Source organism: Octodon degus, unplaced genomic scaffold (genome assembly GCF_000260255.1).
Source record: "Octodon degus isolate 3935 unplaced genomic scaffold, OctDeg1.0 scaffold00048, whole genome shotgun sequence".
Taxonomy (NCBI): domain Eukaryota; kingdom Metazoa; phylum Chordata; class Mammalia; order Rodentia; family Octodontidae; genus Octodon; species Octodon degus.
In genome coordinates, this window is record NW_004524624.1 from 12,777,994 (window position 1) to 12,799,281 (window position 21,288).

The following is a 21,288-nucleotide window of genomic DNA, read 5'->3' on the forward strand; positions in this document are numbered from 1 at the left end:
AAAAAAAAAAAAAAAAAAAAAAAGATGTTAGGCAAGCATGGGAGGATGCAATGGTCATTGTGGAGGCTGAGGCAGAACAATGACTTGAGCCAGGAGTTGAATCAGCTTGGAAAGTATAATAACAACCCATCTCAGAAAGCAGGATATGTTTACCTTTTATATTCATTCAAAATAATACTCCTAAAAACCTCCTTTGCAACAACATTGAAGGATTCTATAATTTCATACGGATCAGCTTCTGGAAATTTTTCTATAGAAAAAAGACAAAACAAAGGCTTAAAGTTTTTGGAAGACAACATTTCTGCAAAATTGACACCATCAAGTCAAACATCATGGGAGTAAGCCAAGGGATTCCACTTTAAACATTTAAGTCCTCAAACAAATAGAAAAATCCAATGTTTTCAATTTAAGTGAGACATATCAAATATCAGGTACTTCAAATGTTTTGTATTGAGAATTCAGAGAACATCAGAGATCTGCAATTAGCTCCCTTATTATAGTATATACCTGAAAAATCCACCAACATATTGTGAAAAAGTTTAATTGACAATTTGAAGAGTAATCATTCTCACTCTTTTGCCTTGAGAACTTTTATATTAATTTGCAAAACTGGGAAACACATTTTTTCTGTATATTATAAACCCCTACCATTTTTAAGCTAACATCTAGCAAGTGCTATCGTAAGTCAGACACTTTACAGGTTGATTTTTTGAAAATGCCATTAGACTTCATAATAGCTAATAAGGCATATTATTACTCTCATCCAACAGAGGTAAAAATTGAGGCCTAAAGAGCATATAGAAGGTAACTGGTATAGCTGTGATCTGTACTGTGCTTAGTTTATTCAAAAAATGCATTAACTTCAACCTGAATGTAACAAATGGCTTTAGAGCGATGATATTAAGTACTACATTTATATTATACTTTATGTAATTAACAGGAACTATGTGCCACACTTCCACTATATTGTTTGCATGCTATTTATACTGTGTAATCAGATCACTGCTTAGTAATTTTTTTTTTGTGGAACTGGGGGTTGAACTCAGGCCCTTGCACTTATTCTACTGAGCTATCTCCCTGGCCCCACTGCTTAGTAATTTCTAGAGAGCTAAATTATCTAAAGCTCTATATCTTATAAGTCCACATTATATTAAGACTAACAATGGCACATTTATTGCATGCTATGTGTCAGGTAGTATACATGCTTTACGAATTTTAATTCTTATAAACCACATGTTACTGCAGCTACACAGACAAAAACACAAGAATTTTAAAGACTATGTTTCAGGCTTTCAAAAAACAAAACTACCCACTATTAAAGACATGAGTCTGAAGCAGAAAAGACAGGAACATTTCACATTCACTATTCATTAGGTGCCTACTCTTTTTATTTTTAATTTTTATTTATTTAATTTTATTTTCGTATTTTAGGTAAGGGTCTACAGGGTTTTCAGGGTCTCACTGCTAGATTGGACTCATAGTGATCCACCTGTTTACAGCCCCCCAAGAGCTAGGATTACAGGCGCGCGCCACCATGCCCACTCTGGGTGCTGTGTTTGCAGCACTCACAGAAGTTGATTTAACAGAAACCTTGTAATGTATCACCCCTAAAACTTAACTTAAAACTAAGAACAATGCAAATAACTGTTTTATTTGAAGTATTACCATAGAAATTTTAAAAAGTCTACCATAGCGATAGTATCTCACAGCAAAGTTTGAAAAAAAAAAGTCTGCTCAGTATTTGTAACTTCTTTTGATAATCGAACTAAATATTGACTCGAAAAAGCCTGTATGAGCTGAGAGTGAGTCCCCGGCCATGTCTTCCCTTGGGTGCAGAGAGGTGATGCTTCAGTCTACGCTGCTGTTGTGCAGACAACACAGTCCTGGGGTCAGTGCAGGAAAACATGCACCACTGTGCTTTCTTTTGTGCTCCCTTTGTGTAAAATAGATGGCTCCAAAGAAAGTCAGTGATACCAGCAGTAAAGCTAAGACGAAACTGTGAGAACTACAATAGAGTTAAAGAAAAAAATCACTTCATTAAAGTCCTGGAAAGATGCATTTGTAAGTATAATTTTTGGGCCTCAGAACCAATTATTTGGTTTTCTATTATTTTTTATGGAAAAAAATGTGTTTAGTTCTCAAACTTTTCAGTGTTTGGATACAAATTTGGAATGAATTGAGTTCCATAATATTATAGTACCATTGTTTTTCCTTTCAGTTTTTTTCCTAATTAAAAAATGTACAATTCAAAATATAAAATCAGTAGCAAATTATCTGAGAAAGAAATTAGCAAAACAAATTACAATAGCTTAAAAAACAAACACAAAAACCTGGGGATCAAAACAAGCAAGGAGCTGAAAGACCTCTACAGTGAAAAGTACAGAACAGTGAAAAAAATTAATACGTGAGTAGATGGAATGATCTCCCATATTCATGGATTACCAGGACATGATTCAACAGAATTCCCATAAAAAAATCCAATAACTATGGAAACACATAAGACTCAGAATACCCAAAGCAACTGAGTAAATAAACAAAGCTGGTGGCATCTAATACTTGATTTCAAATTACACACATAGTCATAGTAACAAAAACAGCACTGAAGTGGCACAATGGACTAGCATAGAAGGGAAAAAAAGAAACAAACAAAAAAACCCCACAAGCATCTATAGCCATCAGATCCTTGACAAAGAAGTCAAAAAAGAGCCGGGGAGATGGCTCAGTAGAATAAATGCTTGCCTGGCAAGCACAGGGCCTGAGTTCAACCCCTGGTTCTGCCAAAAAGGAGTCAAATAAATACACAATGGAGCAAAGATAGCCTCCTTAAAAAATGGCTGGGAACATTGGAGATCTTATTTGTATAAGACTGGAGATCTTATTTGTATAAGACTGAAACTAGATCCCTCTTTCTTACCCTATATGAAAACCAATTCAATATGGATTAGACCTAGGTATAAAACCTGAAACTGAAACTGCTAGAAGAAAACATGGAAGAAACACTTGACATTATAGGCACAAGCAAAGACTTTTCTTTTTGTGGAACCGGGGATTGAACTCAGGCCCTTGTACTTGCCAGGCAAGCGCTTATTCTATTGAGCTATCTCCCTGGCCCCCAAAGACTTCTTTTTTTTTTTTAGAACCGGGGATTGAACTCAGGCCCTTGCACTTGCGAGGGAAGCAGCTTATTCCACTAAGCCTCTCCCTGGTCAGCAAAGACTTCTTTAATAGGACTTCAACAACCCAGGCAATACCAAGATCAACAAATAAGATTGCTTGAAATAAAAACGTCTCTGCACGGCAAAGGAAATTATCAACAGAGTGAAGAGACAATCTACAGAATGGAGGTCTTTGCTAGCGACTCTTCTGACAGAGGGTTAATACCTAGAATATAACAAATAGTCCAATCAATAAATGAACAAATAAACAAAACTTTTCAAAACAAGTATAAAAGAGGGCCAGGCATAAGCATAAGCCACATTCTATCCCTGGTAACTCAAAAGAAAAAAAGAAATATAAATGAAAAAATGTTTATCATTTTCAGCCTGTAGGGAAAAATCAAAGCTATACTGAGATTGCATCTCACCCCCGTCAGAATGGTTACCGTACATAAAAAACCAAATGCTCCTGAGGATGTGGGAAGAAAAAAACACTTCTACAGTGCTGGTGGGAGTGTAAATTAGTATAACCACTATGGAAATCAGTACGGGTGTTTCTCAAAAAGCTAAAAACTGCTGGATATTGTGGCACACGCCTGTAAACCCAGCATTTAGGAGGCTGAGGCAGGTAGATTGTTGTGCATTTGAGGTTAGCCTGAATTACCTAGTGAGATCTTGTCTTACCGCTCTAAAAACACAAAAATCAAAACAAAACAAAAACTAAAAAATAGAGCTATCATGGATCCAGCTATACTCATTATAGATCATCAAAAGAATTAGGGGGCCTGGCCCTAGCTCAGGCCTTTAAGTGGCTGCTTCCACAAAGCTGTCAGCCTCAGGTTGCTGGAGTTCAAACCTCACACCTCTCCAGCTGGCCAAAAGTGCCCTGAAGGCATTCGAGGAACAAAAAAAAAAAAAAAAAAGAATTAAAAGTCAGCATATTATAGGGATACCTACAAACTTAGGTCAATTGTGACATAGTTCACAATAACCAAGGTAGGTGTGGGGTCAGCACAGATAACCATCAACAGATGTATGGATTAAAAACAACATGGCATATATAGATTATTTAATAACATATATTACTTATTATAATATTTAATATTATAATATATTTAATAGTATAATAATATATGTATTATTTAATGGTAAAGATAAAACCATGTCCTTTGCAGAAAAAGGAGCTGGTGAGCATGATATTAAGCAAAATAAGAAAGGCGAGTACTGTATAGTCTCTCTAATATGTTGAATCTAAAACAGATGGTATCAAAGTAGAAGGGAGACTATTATTAAATAAGAAGGGAATAAGACAAAAGGGGTGAAGCTCACAATAGGGGATAGATATGATTAAAATATATGCACTGAGACGCAATAATTTGTAAGTTAATGGGTACTAATAAAAATACATTAAAAAGTAAAATTTACCTTTTAGTTGTTCCTCTGTATCTAATCTTATTTTGTTAATAGCTTCATCTCTGGAAACCTAAAAGAAAGTTAAAGTTTAGTGATAGGTATACTTATATATGACAACATTTAACATTTCTTTTAGTTATTAACCAATTAACACACTGTAAGAGAATTATATTTTTCAAATGGTATCACTCTTTAAAATATGGTTAATTTATAAAAAATGTTTTATTCAAATGTATTTGTGTATTTCTCTAAAATTTGCATTAACAAAAGAATGGAGAAGCAAACAGGCTTCAACTCAGCTTTTAGGTTAAAAGATATTAATAAAAATAGGGCTAATAAATAAAAAAATTAGGGCTAATGTTCATAAAATTATGCAAGTTATGACAAAAAATATGCCAATAACAATTATAGAAGAGAAACCTGAGGTATACTTACTTTATCATGTTCATAATCTGTAAAAACTGCATAAAGTTTCTCCATGGCAAGTCTATTTGAAGTACAAAATAGTGTTAGTCTAACAATATTTGAAACATGAGGTAGTTTCTATTATAAATGAAAAACATAGATACTGTCACAAATTTAATAAGCACTTCATAAAAAAGAATTTTAAAATATATACACCAAAGTAGAAGGGAGACTATTATTAAATAAGAAGGGAATAAGACAAAAGGGGTGAAGCTCACAATAGGGGATAGATATGATTAAAATATATGCACTGAGACGCAATAATTTGTAAGTTAATGGGTACTAATAAAAATACATTAAAAAGTAAAATTTACCTTTTAGTTGTTCCTCTGTATCTAATCTTATTTTATTAAGATTTTATTAATAAAAATATTTTATTACTGTTTATTACTATTAATCTGTTTACTACTAACATACAGAACTACAATTTCCTTCCCTTCTCAAGGCAAATCACTGACTCATCATATTACATTCTACTTTCTTCTTGTGTTTAATTGATCAATTAAATCCTTTAGATTCATTCATATTTACTGAGTGCCTGCTGATGAGGCATTGTTCAAAGCACTAGGCACTTGGGGGTAATAATACAGTCAGTATTGCCCTTAAATATAAAAATATCTTGTCCTTTCTAGTTATTTCTGGACACATAAAATATAGAAATTACTTGAATCGTTATCAGCAAATGGCTCTCCCTGTGAGGTTTAAACATGCCCTGGAAGAGGGGCATAAGTTTAATCTTTAGCCATTCAACAAATATTTATGGTGATGACTTTTAAAATTTAAAAGTACTATTTATGAAGTAATGCATTGTTCTTACATCCATGGAAGTTTCTTCCCTAGGGGAATTCATTTATTTACTTATTTTTAAGTTTATTGGTACAGTTTAGGTACACATAGTGACCATATTCATTATGGGAATTTGCATTTGTACATCCTACATCTTGATTCCTCTTCCTTCTTCCCCATTCCCATCCCTCGTTTTCAAACATCCTTCCCCTCCCTGTTCACAATCTGGTGACAACATCTTATGTTGTTTTATACAGATGTTCTTACTTATGAGCATGTTTCACAATGTCTGGCGGAGGAGTAAATATCTTCTGAGGTGTCCTCTTGGTTACCCCCATTTCTTTGATCAATTGCTGGATGCCCTGAATTATTTGTTGCGTGTACTTTACTCCCACTTTGATAGCATGGCAAAAGTCCTGCTGTAAAATGTTTTCTGCAGAGGCTTCCAACATGACTATGCACATGGGGGGAAAAAGATGATTACTGCCCCTGAGCAGTTTACCAATAGTATGACACAACAAAGCATATAAATCAGATTTACTTTGTATGATATAGCCACTTTTTGCAATGTCTTTCTTCAAATTAAACATACTTCCAAAATATTAGTAGTAATAAAGAAAGAAACCTTGTTATTTTAATTTACATTCTCCTTAAATTAATGAGGGATTTCACATATGAAACAGAAATTTAAAAATCACATTTTAAAATAATACTTTAGAAATAAATCATATAACCTAAAATTCAGTCTTTTAAAGTTTACAACTGCACTTAATTTTAATGTGTTTTAGATGAATTTTAAAAAATATACCATATTAGGTATTCAATGACACTTTCCTCTGTGTGTGTGTGTGTGTGTGTGTGTGTGTGTGTGTTCCTCTTGAGACAGGATCTCACTATGCAATTCGGGCTGACCTAGAACTCACTATGTAGCTAAGACTGGCCTTTAGCTTGTGGCAATTCTCCTGCCTCAGCCTCCTGAGTGCTGGCATTATAAGTATGGGCCACCACACCTGGTTTTGGTTTCTTGCTTAATCATTATTTAATGTGACTTCTTACATAGTTCTCACTAATCAAATTGTCCAGTTCTTGCATAGGTGGGGAAACCATTGTAGTAAACCTGTTTAAAGGGGACCAACCCAAAGGTTTTACCTATCACTCGTAAAAGGTTGTTTTTATGGTTTTATAACAGTGGAACTCTTATGCAGAGCAAAGAAGTTCCAAAGTTGGGCTTTTACAATGTTATCTTGCTAAAATGTGTTGTTCAGCTTTGATTTTCTATTCTGGAAGGCTAAATAGCCTTCTGGCTACTTGTATGTTACCTTTGGTATCTTTCAATTTGTACAAAAACCACACAAATGCATAGTTCCCAATATATCTCAAACATTTAAGTACACTGTATTGTCATGAAGATTTATGATGATCTGAATCATCACTTTTAAGGCTTCCAAGAGTTATATACAATGAAAAAAAAAAATCTTCCTATGTACTTTGTTAGAATTCCATCAGCCAATTGAAGTAAACATATGAAAAGAGGTCAAGTAAATAGGAAAAGCAAGGCTAAAAAAGTACTGGAAAAAGAATTGCTAAAAATTCCCTAAATATGTATAGATGCAAGAAGCTGAGTAACTCTAAACAGGATAAATCCAAAGAAAGCTAGGCTAAGACACCACAATTAAATTTCTGAAAACCAAAGACATGCCTGCAAGCAGGCGCAGGGGCCAGGGGTTCAATCCCTGGGCCTGCCCTGCTGGCCCTGTCCCCAGGGCACGCTGAGACAGCAATTGAGACTGGGTGTGGTGGCATGCACTTAATCCCAGCTCTCGGGAGGTAAATAGGCGGATCACTATGAGTTCGATCTAGTAGTAAGACCCTGAACACCCTGTAGACTCGTCCCTAAAACACAAAAAACAAAACAAAACAAAACAAAAAACCAAAGACAAGGAAGAAAATCTCTACCAGAGAAAAAATGATCCCTCCGTGAGGCATGGTGGCGCATGTGTGCTCCCAGCACTTTGGGAGGTGAGACAGGAGGACCTCAAATTGGAGCCCGAGTCACACCCTGTCTTAAAATTTAAAAAAATAAACGAAGGGTTGGGAATTTAGCTTAAGAGGCAAGGCCCTGGGTTCTATCCCCAACACTGTAAAGTGGGATGGGGGATGGACAATGATGACTTTCCAAGACGAACTAAGGGAATCATGACTAGCAGCAGAGCTACTCTAAGAAAATGGCTAAAGAAAGTTCTCTAAACAGAGGAATCATTGTTTTAAAAAGTTGTAGGCTAACAAGAACAAAAAAAAACCCATGGTAAACAAAAATAATACTTCTCTTCAGTTTTCTGCATTATGTTGGTTGAAACAAAAACAAAGAGCTGTTGAGATAGCTCAGCAGACTAAAGCGCCTGCTTAGACAAGCTTAGGCAGTCCAGGGACCATGGCTCAATGGCCTCGCCAGCCCCACCCAGAGTTCAGGCGTGGTGGTGCACGCCTATAGTCCCAGGGCTGGGGAGGTTGAAAGCAGGAAGATCACTATGAGCCTGAGCTGTGTAGTGAGACCCTGTAACAACTGAATACACTAAAAAAAAAAAGAGCTTGCGCCACAGCGACCATTGAAGAACAGTAGGCATGAGATAACCCTCCACTATCCCATGGCTGTGGGCCTCAACAACGGTTGCAAGATGACTAAGAATGTGAGTAAACCGAGGCACAGCCACCTTGCAGATGCCTCACCAAAAACACCAAGTTCCTGTAGGACATGATCCGGGAGGTGTGTGGCTTCACCCCCTGAGTGGCAAGCCACGGAGCTGCTCAGGTCTTCAAGGACAAATGCGCCCTCAAGTTATCAAGAAAAGGCTGGGGAACACACATCTGCACCAAGAGGAAGCGTAAGGAGCTGAGCAAGGTGCTGGCTGCCATGAGAAAGGCAGCTGCCAAGAAGGCCTGAGTCCCCCTGGAATAAAGCTTTGCAGAAAATAAAATTAAATTAAATTAAAAAAGAGAAAGAAAGAAAAGGAAAGGAAAGGAAAGAAGAGAGGGGATGGGGAGAGAGACAGAGAGACAGAGAGACAGAGAGACAGAGACAGACAGCAACAAAAACAAATACATAACATCACGCCTGATATGCACTTAACTTTCAGGCATATTGCATCGAGTGAGGAACAGGCAGGCAGGTGGTTACAGTACTTCATTCTGGGGTATGAATAAGCTTCTTTTGACACTGGTACTTGTCTTTATCTTTTTCTCATCCATATTTCTAAGACATCCTCTCTTAGCAAAATTATAATTAAATTGGAAAATTTAAGAATATAATACATTTAACATAAGTTAGATATTGAGAAACTGACTTAAATATAAAATGTGAAATGAGACTATGGTAAAGGAAAATGGATACTTTCCAGATAAATTTTGTTTCCACTAAGCCATCCATAAAGAAATCCTTTTAAAAAATGCCTTAAGGATCAGGGAGATAGCTCAGCATCTAAGGGCCTGCCTGACAAGTGTAAGGACCTGGGTTTGATCCCCTGTACTGCATGCATGCTGTTCTGGCCCTGCATCCAGATGGCTACTGAAACCAGGTGGTGGTACATTTCTATAATCCCAATGCTGGGGAGGCTGAGACAGGAAGACCACTATGAGTTTGAGCTGCATAGCCAGACTCTATACCAAATATATATATTAAATATATACGATTTTTAAAAATGCCTTAAAATTCCTGATAGCTCCAAGCCTACAGTCCTGTGTTATCCAACATGAAATTCCTAGCCACAAATGGAAATTTGTATTTAAATTAAATAAAATAAAAAAATTTATAAAAGAGAAAAATAACAAAAAAGGGAAAGAAAAAATTAGTTCCCTTGTCACTGTAGTCACTTCAAATACCTTGAAATCACATGTTCAGACATAAAACATTTCCTTTGTTGCAGATTGTTCCTAGATATTGAATAATTTAAATTGAAGGTTAGCAATTTATTTTAAACCACCAACCACTTTTGGTAATTAAAGATGAAGGATTTTTCAGACTGGATGATGCTATGAATTCTACATACAAAATCTCTTTTATTTTATTTATTTATTTTTGGTGGAACCGGGGACTGAAGTCAGGTCCTTGCGCTTGCCAGGGAAGCGCTTATTCCACTGAGCCATCTCCCTGGCCCCACAAAATCTCTTTTAAAAACATGTACTAGTTTACTTTTTCCTGCATTACATCCTATCATACACAGAATAAGTGATACTAAGTGTATCAGTTGAAAACAAGCATCTAAATATTCTTGTGCAAAACACTTTTACTGAAGTAATCTAATAGTTCATAGCATAGAGAAATTATTCTTGCCCTAAGATTATATTTAAAAGATTTTAGTAAATATTTTAATAATAGTAGCAATCATGTTTTGTATCCTAGAAGGTCCACAATGACGTTATTTGACAGGTGCCCAATGCTGTTAACGTTTGTGTCTAGATGTCCCCTCAAAGCCTCGTATAGTCATGGCAGGGGCAGGCTTTTCACAGATGGCTGAAACTAGAGTCTGTGACTGATTCAAGGTCCAGTGCTGTGATTATGGGTGTGGATGCTATACCCACCTCAGGGTGTGTAACCTGCATACACATATAAGGGACAGAAAAAGGCCTCTCTTTTTTTTACCCCTCCCTGGCTTCCTTCTGTCTTCTATAGCCATGAACTGTTTCTCCTCTAGGTCACCCTTTTTCAAGCCACCCTACCTTGCAGCCAGCCAAGTATGGAACTGTGAGCTAAATACACCTTTTTCTCTTTAACTTTGGGTATCAGGTATTTTGTCTCAGCAATGAGGAAACTAAGGCACTGACACATTTAAAAAGGGTGGGGGTGGGGGTCAAACTGTATACAGTACTTGTTATATTTTATGAAAGCAGAGCCCTAGCTGAGTATCTTCATGGAAATAGTGATGTGGAAGTCCATAAATAGAGGCTGGTAATTCCTGAAGCCAGTTTCCTTACTCGGAGTCACTTGAGGTGCCCTCCAATTATCCAAAGCTACTCTCTGAAGTTTATGGAGCTTCTAGCATCTTGTTCTTCCCTCTGGAGAACAACACGGAACAACCAAGTGCACCTGAGTAGTGCCACAGAAACCCTGTCAGGAGCCTCCCAGTTACTGAAATGCATTTTTAAGAAGCCAGACTTGCAAGCAGAGCCCAGGATAAATGTGGTTATTCAAACTACTTACCAATCTGACTTTTAGGTGCCCCAGCAACCACTAAATTTAAAGTACTAGAAGACATTTCTTTTCTTGTTGGGTTAACAACGCATTCTCCATCAATCATCCCTATTCGTACTGCCCCTAAAAATATATTAAAACATTGCAATCATTTAACCAAAACATTCACTTTTTGTATTTGTCTAGTGATGGCTACAATCCCCCATTTTTGATTGTGACTACAGAATAAAATTACCATTTCTTGATGACATTAAAGATTAACATCCCATCATCCCACCCTGCCTTCTGAACTCAGTGGACTACTATGACCTGTCCAAATGTACCTTTTAATGGTTATGTTAATTCATTTCTCCTAGTCTAACCTGGACTCTCTCTCAAGCGACCAAAGTTGCTTCTTTGTGATCCTGAGTTCAGATTACACACTGACTACTTGGAGCCCTCATTGACAACTTCAACCCATAAAACCAAACCTGACCTTTTCAATTATTTTTTTTATACCTTGGCTATGCCTTTATGATGATACTATTAGTAAATATTTGTCTTTTTCTATGCTGAAAATAAGAATTGCCTCTTTCACCTTTGTATTGCTAGTGGCTAGTATGCCTCTGTTGATTCAATGCTTAGCTGAGTAAGTAGTCTGTAGGACATTCAATAATTATTTACTTGATGAATCTTTTTATGTTGTATGATTATAATCTAAAAATGCTGCTACCCGTTGTCTATCAGGTAATATCTAGCAAACTACAAACATTTTTGTTTTATATTGAAAGAGTAAAGAGTAGGTACTCTGATTTCCTAGTGCAAAGAATGTCCTAACTGAAAGGGGCAACTAAGAAGTCAAAATATCCTGCAACATAAAACTACAGCACCACAACGTACTGCTATTGAGAGCAAAGCCCAAGGCAAGGATGAACATGACTGAAAGGCCAGTAGGAATCTTAGGATGTCACCTAGTTTAACTCTAAAGAGCTAGTAAACTAGAGTCAATAAATCTATGCTTTTGCTCTATCATGTTCAGTACTACTTACTGATGTTCAGTACTACTTATTGAAAAGAACAAATATAGTGTTTTTTTTCAAATCCTAACTTACCAATAGGTCCATTCCAAGGAATATCTGATAATGAGAGGGCTACGGAGGCTTAATGAGAAAACAAGAAGTGAAATTAAAATTTCATTGTTTTTAAAAATCAACAGTGGTAATAAAATTTTAATCTCTATTTTTATACTTACCACCATTAATTGCTAGGATATCAGGTTCATTAATACCATCTACTGCTAACAGATTACAAAGGACCTGAGACAAGGAAAAACATTTGAGAACTTAAAAAAAATTACTTGATTTGGGAGGATCATCATTTAAGCTAACAATCTGGCCTAGATTCTAGGAGTACTATATGGCTAAAAGCATGGGCTTTGCAGCCAATTCCCTAAGTTTTAACTATCATTTAACTAAATTGTTGTCTTCAGGTAAATTACTGAAATTAAATTTTGAAAGTTTCATCTTTTTTTTGAGACAAGGTCTCATTATGCAGTTCAGGCTGGCCTCAAATTCACAGTGATCTTCCTGCCTCAGCCTCCCAAGTGCTGGGATTAAGGTACACATTACCACACCAGTTCCCTCACCTTTGAGAGAAATGGCATCTTCCTAATGGGTTCCTGTGAAAATTACAGGCATGCTATACATGAAGCACTTACCACAATAGTATTGATATGGTGTAGGCACTCAGTAAACGTGTATATAATAGAAATGTACGGGCTGGCCTGATAGCTCAGCGGACAAAAGCGCCTGCTTAGGCAGAGTGCAGCAGCTGGGGTTCGGTCCCCAGTGTGCTGAGCCGGCCCTGCCCCTGAGGCGCACTGAGATGGCAAATGAGACTGGCGCGCGCCCCTGATGCCAGTGCTTGGGAGGCTGAAAACAGGAGGATCACTATGAGTTAGTTCTATGTAGTGAGACCCTGTAGACCCTGTCCTAAATACAAGAAAAAAAGAAAAGGAGAAATGTACATATTTCTATTTTTAGCTTTAAGCAAAAAGGAAGCAAACCAATGAGTTAACTTGTACTGCAATGATGAGCCTATGTCACATTTTTAAGAGAGTAATTTCCTATAAATAATATGATTACTTAAGTGTATTTAAAGCATAAATAATTATGCTGAAAGAAAGTAATATTCAGGAAGTATTAAAATATATTAGAGGTTCAGAGGATCTGATAACTAAGATAGGCAAACATGAAGTGCATCAATGTCTTAGTCTGGCACTAATATGACCTACCCGTTCAGCCACACCATTTGATCTCCCCCACACTGATCTTTCCCCCGCACCAATTCCTTTCCTGCCTCAAGGCTTTCTTGGTTGTCTTTCCGTCTGCCTAGAATGCTTCCCCAACAATCCTGGTTCACTAACTGCTGCTCATAACCAAGGTGTCAGCTCAAACAGACAAGCAAAAGTTGGCTTCTTAAAATTTTTAAGTCATTTATAGAGGTAGAACATCAAAATTCTTTATAATGTTTCTCTTAGAAAGAATTATAGAAATTACATAATATGTGACTACCTGGAAATATACCTCAAGAAAAACTCACCTGTGTATCATAAAAGTAGCCAGCTGGAAAGAGAGGTCTGATTGATCTATCTACCAAAAGAAAGAAAAAGATATTAACAGAACTGACAGAGATGCTTTACAGTTTAACACTTTTGAACTTACACAGTTAATTGTTTACTATGTCAAAAAATAAAACCTCTTAGCCTGATTTGCTAAGATCATAGATAAATATCAGTGATTCAATTCAAGAAACTTAAGACTAACAGACCAAAAGATAATGTTTCTTTGGATTGTGTCTGTGTGGTGGTGTTTTGTTGTTTTGTTTTTTTTTTTTTTTGTATTAGGAATTGAACTCAGGACCTTATGCTTGCCATGCAGGCACTGTGCCACTGAGCTATATCCCCAGCCCCCTTGGACTTTGTCTGATGAATACATATAAATATATACAAACTAGCAATTTCTGGTTATAAGAGCTATACGTTGCCAATAATCCCATAATATTTATGAATATCAAACATTTGGAAGGTTTTTAGAGATAATTCAGTAGTTGACAAAGACATTGTTTTAGGAATTATTAAGCTTGATATAAAAATGAAAAATGCTAGGGATAAATTCAACAGCTGTGAGGCATAGCACACGGAATGCATATACTTAATAGCCATTCATTCATTCAACAATATTGAATGCCTATTCTGTAGATTATCATGAGTGTTTTCTATCATGGAAACCACTTTAAGAAAGGGAACAGAGTAAATAATCACTAGCAGAATTCAAGCAATTAAGGGAAATTTAAACATTACTGTAGAGAACAGACAGAAAGGCAGATATACTAGCATGGGCGGACCCAACGGGTTAATGTCTTAATATCTTACCAATTATTCGACTTGTAAGAATTTCTTTATCAGATGAACCAATTTCTCTTCTAAGGTAGTTTGTGGGAATTCTACCAGCTGCAGCAGCCTTCTGTCTATAGTCAACCTGAAATGACAATGAAAACATGAAGTTTATATTTCTTTTTTTAGTAAGAAATTATGCACTCCTAACTACCATATAAACACTAATTTTCCTTAGGTTGCTAACTAATCTAGGCTATGAGTCAAAGTATTTTATATACTTTTAGACTTTTGTATCTCTCAGGGAACGGGGCTGTCATAGAAAAGTTTCAACCAATTGGTTAAAATATTCCATTTAGCAATCAGATGACTTCCTGGCCTTAGTATTTCCCACAGTAGTCTACTTTAGTCAAATCAAACACTGCCATTTCTAGATAACAGCATTCCCCTTTTCATGTTAGGAAGAAGCCATAAAAACTATCATGAATTCTTCCCTTAATATACACTTGCAGGGGCCGGAGAGATGGCTCAGTAGAATAAGCACTTCCCTGGCAAGCACAAGGGCCTCAGTTCAATCCCTGGTTCCATCAAAAAAAGAAAAAAATACACTTGCAAGACTCATTTTTTTTTTTTGGGGGGGGGGGACTGGGGATTGAACTCAGGCCCTTGCACTTGCCAGGGAAGCATTTATTCCACTGAGCAATCTCCCCGGCTCCGCAAGACTCATATTGAAGGGAAACCTACAAATGTATTAATTCCTTGTGTTCAGCACAAGTACTTAAGTACTTCCACTGATCTCATCAACTCATGAGAGCTGGTAATGCAGCAATGAGTTTACATTCTTTTAATGACCCAGTAACAAACAACTAAGGGAAACCTTTCATTGTACAAAATTTATATTATGCATTCATTAGATACTGAACAAAAACATTTCACATTCTACATTGCAGTTCAGATAAATCAACAAATACTTACCACCAAAGGCATGAACTGGGAAGGTGAAGGTTTTGTTTTGCTGACTGCTGTGACCATCACTGCAGTATTACCTGACTTGGTAAACATAAACAACAATGATAAATTAAACTGAAATCATATTAACATAAAATTAGCAAGTGAATGAATCTTCACTCCAGTTAAACTCAAGGAAAAAAAATCTCTTATTCCATGTGATTATAACAAAGTAATTATTCACAAATTGTTCAATCCTGATCTTTTTAATATAATTATGATCATTATTAAAATAGTAACTGAGTTTTTCAAAGAGAGAAAAGGCTTACTGATAACCATACTCAATGAATCAAATCACATTTTCTACTTCTTATGAAGAAATTTAGGCCAAATATTAAGATAGTTTCTCAAGTATTACTATTAAGGAGAACAGTGAAATCATTTTGTCTAGAAAAGTATACCAGATTTTATTAGAAGAATACAACAAAACCACAAATTTGGAAGGAATCGTAAAGGTGACATACATTTAGCCCTCTGACTCTCATTTTTGCAATGGTTCTAACACTAGATGTGATCTTACTAATATGTTATAAAGATACCCAACATCAGATTCCATAATCATTTAAGTTGAAATTTTAGGAACCTAGACTTTTTACCTGTACCACAGCAGAGCCATCTGCAAATCTGGCCAGTTTTCCAGAAGATATTTCTAATTTTCTGTTTAAAAATAAAAATTCAATACAAAGTGACTTAGGTCATCAATAGAACTCCCAGTTTAATATAAAGTAATCAAAGATTCTGACAGAAGAACTAAGACTACTAAGCCCATAAATGCTCCTAAATAAACAAAAAGGGACAGAATTCAGGATCATCAAAAATACAAAAGGAACTGCTAAATACAGAAACCAAGGATCAGCATTAAAATGAGTAAGAAATAAAGTATTTCTGAGGTGCAGAAACTAATTGCCTTCTGAATATACAAACTAGTCATTTCTATACTTAAAATTCTTTAAAATTTGCCCTAATGTCCTCAGCACAAAATTACATTCCTAAATATTACCTATAAATACTTTTATGTTTGATAATAGTGCCAGTTTAATGTTGAACGAACACAGTACTTTTTCAATCGATGATGCTGCGACAACTGGATATTCATATGTATGCACAAAAGAATGAAGTTGGATTGCTTTTTTCATATAAAAATAAAAATGAAGCCAGGCACAGTGCTGCCCACCTACAGTTGTAGCCCTCTGGGACCAAGGCAGAAGGAGTACAAGCTCAGCTGAGGCCACTCAGCAACTTGGTGAGATCCTATCTCAAAATGTACAATTTTAAATAGGGCTAGAGATGTGCCTCAGAGTAAAGGCCCTGAGTTTAATCTCCAGTGCTGCAATCAATCAGTCAAACCTAACTATTAATGAGTATCAGATCTAAAATAGCTAAAATATCAAGTTGTAAGAATATAATATAGCAATAAATCATAAACTTGGGTTAGACAATGTCTTCTTAGGATATCAAACACACAACTGACAGAACAAAATAAATAATTTGGACTTCATCAAAATTAAAAACTTTCATGCTTCAAAAGATAGCATCAAAAAAAATTTTAAAAACCACAGAAAAGGAAAAAAAAATACAAAAATATATATACAAATCACATACCTGAGAAGAGATTTCTATCTAGAATAGAAGCTTTATCAGCGAACAATAAAGAGATAGCAAACTACAATCCACGGCCTGTTTCTGTACAGTTACTCAACTAAGAATGTTTTTTGCATGTTTTAAAGGATTTGTAAATACATGCAAACAGGAATATGTAATGGAGACAGTATGTGCCCCACAAAACCTAAAATATTTACTATCAGGTTCTTTTCAGAGATGTTTCTACATTCTTGATCAAACCCAGTCTCATTTTTTACAAGACTTACGAAATAAATTTTCCAGGTTGGTCACCCAAGAAATTAGAGAAAGAACTGGGTATACAAAGCCAAAATTTATTTTTCTTCTTGTATGAATGAGAATAAAACAAATTTTAAAGTACACGCAAGGGATACAGCTCCGTGGAAGGATGCCTGCTTTGTATGCACAAGGGTCCTGAGTTCAGTACCTAGGACCCCAAAACAAAACAAATCCACGAAAAGAAGTTAACTATGTAAAGTATACACAAAAATTTCATTTCTAACAAAAACTTATATAGAAGTTTTCAAAAAGTAGTTTTTAAGTGAAAAAGGATCGCTGGGAAAAGTACCCACTTTGTAAATGAGAAATATGAGTTCATAATCTACCTAGTTTCGCAGAACTAGTTTTGCTGATTCCGACCAAGTTACCTAGGCTATTTCGAGCCAATGTGGTTTTCACCATAAAGCGAGTTAATACCTTTATGTATAGGTACAAAAAGACTGCACACATGAACAAAGCTCACGTTCACCAAAATGACTTTTCCGCTCTCTTCCTACCCAAGGATAAGCGCATGGGCCACACTGCTTTAGGCAATCTACTGAGTTGGATGACATAGGCATATTGTTAACTTGTTATCTGGAGGACGAATGTTTCCCACTTTCCAACAAACTACACGGGTCCCTGAAAGTAAAGAGAACAGAGAGCGGGTGGATAGACAGGCTCAGATAAAGGAAGCCTGGAATGCAGTAAGTGGCAGTAGGTTTAAGAAGCAAAGGGCGCTCTACAACGCAGGGAGAGGATGCGAGAAGGCAGATTCCACACCCGGAAAGGGATTTTGGTTTGGATAAAGAATTAAGCCTACCTGAGAAATTAAGGCTTTGGGATTTCTATCATGGGAGATTAAAGTACTTTTGCTGGCCAGAAAGGGCACGCTGTAAAAAACAGGGAATGCACGCCGTTCCTTACCTGTTGCCTAAATCCACAGAAACAGCCCCGGACCTCTTGCTGCTCCACAGCGCTCGCACTTGCAAACGAGTGAATACCAGATTTCGCCCTGGTAGACGGAGGGGACCATCACCCAGCGGCCGGAGCCGGAGGCGGGAGCAACAGCACCTGCAGGCAGCCATGACACCAGGCACGCGCTCAGCCCGGGCCGTGTCCTGATTGGCTCCTGCTACATCTCAAGGGGCGGAGCCTGTTGTAGTTTCGTTTCCGCGGTACCTGGGAGGAGCGGAGTTTTGCTGCTTTCTAAGAAGCCCCGAGAGGGTCAAATCTATCAGAATGCGATTACCTTGTAACTTATACTTTCTCTTTGTTTTTACCTCTCACTGAGAGGCAATTAAGTAAATGTTTCTTGAGTGTGTGTACTCTCATAATTTAAAAGAAAGTTATTTGAATAAGTAATAAATGTTTAATAAATAAATACAGTATATTAATAGAAGTTAGGGAACACATTAATATTAATTGGCTTTGTAAACGAAGAATTAGAATTTGTGTGGTGGACGGAAAGAAATCGCTTCCTGTTTTGGTTTTTTTTTCTTTTTTAGACACGGTTTCCCTATGCAGTGTTGGGTAGTCTTGGAACTCAGTTTATAGCCCAGGCTGGCCTTGAGCTGGCAGCGCTGCTCCTGCCTCAGTCTCCTGAGTGCTGAGATTACAGTGGTACGTCACTATGCTTGGCTTGTTTAGTAGATTTCAAAAAAAAAAAAAATGTTACTTAAAATGTTTGTGTTGATTGATTTATAGTATATTAATTTTAGGCCTGAGGTGTAGCTCAGCAGAACGCACTTGCCTGTCAAGTGTGAGGCCCTAAGTTACATTCCCAGTACCAAAAAAAAAAAAGTAAATTAATTTTATTTTTCATCAATCTTTACAATATTTCAAGGTATTTCTATCACCCTTTCTGATTTGAATTCTTTTATATTGGTAATATTTAACAAATATTTTTTCTGACTCAACTGTAAAATTTCAAGTGTTATTTAAAATACATTTTTTGTAGAGTGAAAAAAATGATTTTAGAGTTTAAATTTGATAAAAAGTTTAAGAGGTAAATAAATTTGCCCACCCCTATTAGTCTAGCCTGCTGGAAGCTCTTTGTGTGATTCCTTAACTGATTTATTAATCATTTTTATATTATGTATGTTTTACTTTTAAGGTCATAATCCCCATACCCCAAAGAAAGCCAAACCATCATAACAAAAGCCAATATATGCAAATGTAAAAATAAAAAATATTGAGGTATAAATAAGTGATTCAGTGACAAAGCTGCTTTCAGGCATCTTGTTTTCATGAGATAGTAGAAGGGACTAGCATCAATTTTATTTATGAGTATTTAGTGTTAAAGTAAATTTTTTGCTTTTTATCTTTGACTTTAACTCCTGCATGTACAATGATTTCAAGACTAACCCACTAAAACTTCTTATGAACACCAATCTATCAGAATTTATGTGCCACGATTTAACATGACAGGGAGGCACTTACAGTAAGAATCCAAAATCATCTTTCAATACAAACGAACTGTATGATCATTTTATTCAGTATTGCCCAATAAAGCATAGACTTGGGGTTCGTCCCAGGCTGGTCTAATCTGGTCAATCACCAGTTGTGTGATATCTGGGAGCCTTGCGTTTCCTATTTAGCAAATAGTAATATGAACCTCAAAGGGTTTTTGTAAGGATTGAGCAATATTTATCAAGTACCTGACACATTATCCACACGTGATAAATGGTAGATTCAACTTTAATCTGGCCTTTACTTAATTTTCCTTCTAGTTTCCTCTGTTAATGATTCTAACCAACTTTATTTCCTTCAGAACCTGTGAGTCAGTTAGTTTTCCATACAGTTGGAAATGCTAGAAAGGAGCATTTAAATATTGAACCCAGCTTTATTTGCCCCATATCATTTCAAAATAGTTGGAGTAATAGTGAGTGAACCAGAAACTCAAAAACAAATATGGGCAATGAAATCTTGTGGCAGAGATTTGTTATAAAATAACCATACTGAAGATACACAGTATGTTTATAGTAAGAATTTTTAGGTTAGCATAGAAACAATCATATACAAAGTTAAATGTTTGTGTTTGTAACTACTTGTGGTGGATTGCCAACTGGTGGTCAACTTGTTACACCCAACTGAACTGAACTAGCAGGGTACTAGGTGTGGGAGGCCTACCTGCGGGTTGTTGCCAGCTGCATAAAAGGCAGAACTAAAAGAGTGAGGCTGTTAGGAAGCTGTTTGGAGAAGCTGTTGGGGAGCTGTTGGAAGCTGCTGGATCTCTTGGGCTATTCTTCTGGGTGACCTTGTTATGCTGGCTTTCCTGATGATGTTGGTTGTTCTCATTGTAGGAGGAGCTCAGGACCCCATTGTTGGTAAGAATGGCTGTGGTTCATTTTGGGGGCGCTCTGGTCCTCATCTTGAGCATTGCTTTCTGGCTCCAGAGGGCAAGATGGTGTACTGCTCAGTCTGGTGGAGAAGTTTGTGGCATTGGCTTTCCTGACAGGAACTCACCTTTTCTCATCATCAGAGGAGCTTGGGACCTCACTGTTGCTGAGAATGTCTATGGTACTTTTTGGAGGAGCTCTAGTTCTTACTGTGAACATCACTTCCTGGTTCCAGTTCAGATCCCATAGCCTGTTAGCACAGATCCTTCCTCCCACTGGCACAGACTTTGTACCTTCTACCACTGACCTTCGGGTCTTCCCAGCACAGATCAGTGACAGAGGCCTGCATGAACTGTCATGGGCTCTAGGCCTCCACTTGTGGGAGACATTGTTATGAGCTCTAGGTATTCAGCTGGTCTCATGTAGGATATGAGGATCCAGGCCCATCAGCTGGATTCTTTGGTCTGTACTGTGTGGACAGATTTCCTGCAGTTTTTGTGTATGATTCTTTGGGTGATTCATTATAAAATAATCTTATAAAATATGTGTCCTGTATTGTATTGTTCTCCTTAGAAAAAACCCCAAACCACAACACTATTGAAGCTATGACTATGATTACATTGAAGACATATTATATTGCAGAAGTACAGTTGTACCAAGAATAATTCCATGCTACAATAGGGG

At 36.7% G+C, this 21,288-nt stretch overlaps 1 protein-coding gene across 1 annotated transcript in view; it reads right to left on the reverse strand.

Moving 5' to 3' along the window:
* Window positions 1-18,371, reverse strand: part of Pnpt1 (polyribonucleotide nucleotidyltransferase 1) — a 41,137-nt gene extending 22,766 nt beyond the window's left edge. The window contains exons 1-12 of the mRNA XM_004632439.3: window positions 18,191-18,371; window positions 15,982-16,042; window positions 15,353-15,427; window positions 14,417-14,522; window positions 13,585-13,634; window positions 12,236-12,299; window positions 12,096-12,143; window positions 11,014-11,127; window positions 6,087-6,273; window positions 5,004-5,055; window positions 4,581-4,638; window positions 154-250 (exon numbers count right to left, since the gene is read on the reverse strand). Coding sequence (XP_004632496.1) covers window positions 154-250; window positions 4,581-4,638; window positions 5,004-5,055; window positions 6,087-6,273; window positions 11,014-11,127; window positions 12,096-12,143; window positions 12,236-12,299; window positions 13,585-13,634; window positions 14,417-14,522; window positions 15,353-15,427; window positions 15,982-16,042; window positions 18,191-18,351 — 1,073 coding nt within the window. The 5' untranslated portion in view covers window positions 18,352-18,371. The remainder of the gene's footprint in view (window positions 1-153; window positions 251-4,580; window positions 4,639-5,003; window positions 5,056-6,086; window positions 6,274-11,013; window positions 11,128-12,095; window positions 12,144-12,235; window positions 12,300-13,584; window positions 13,635-14,416; window positions 14,523-15,352; window positions 15,428-15,981; window positions 16,043-18,190) is intronic.
* Between the last annotated feature and the right edge of the window lie 2,917 nt (window positions 18,372-21,288).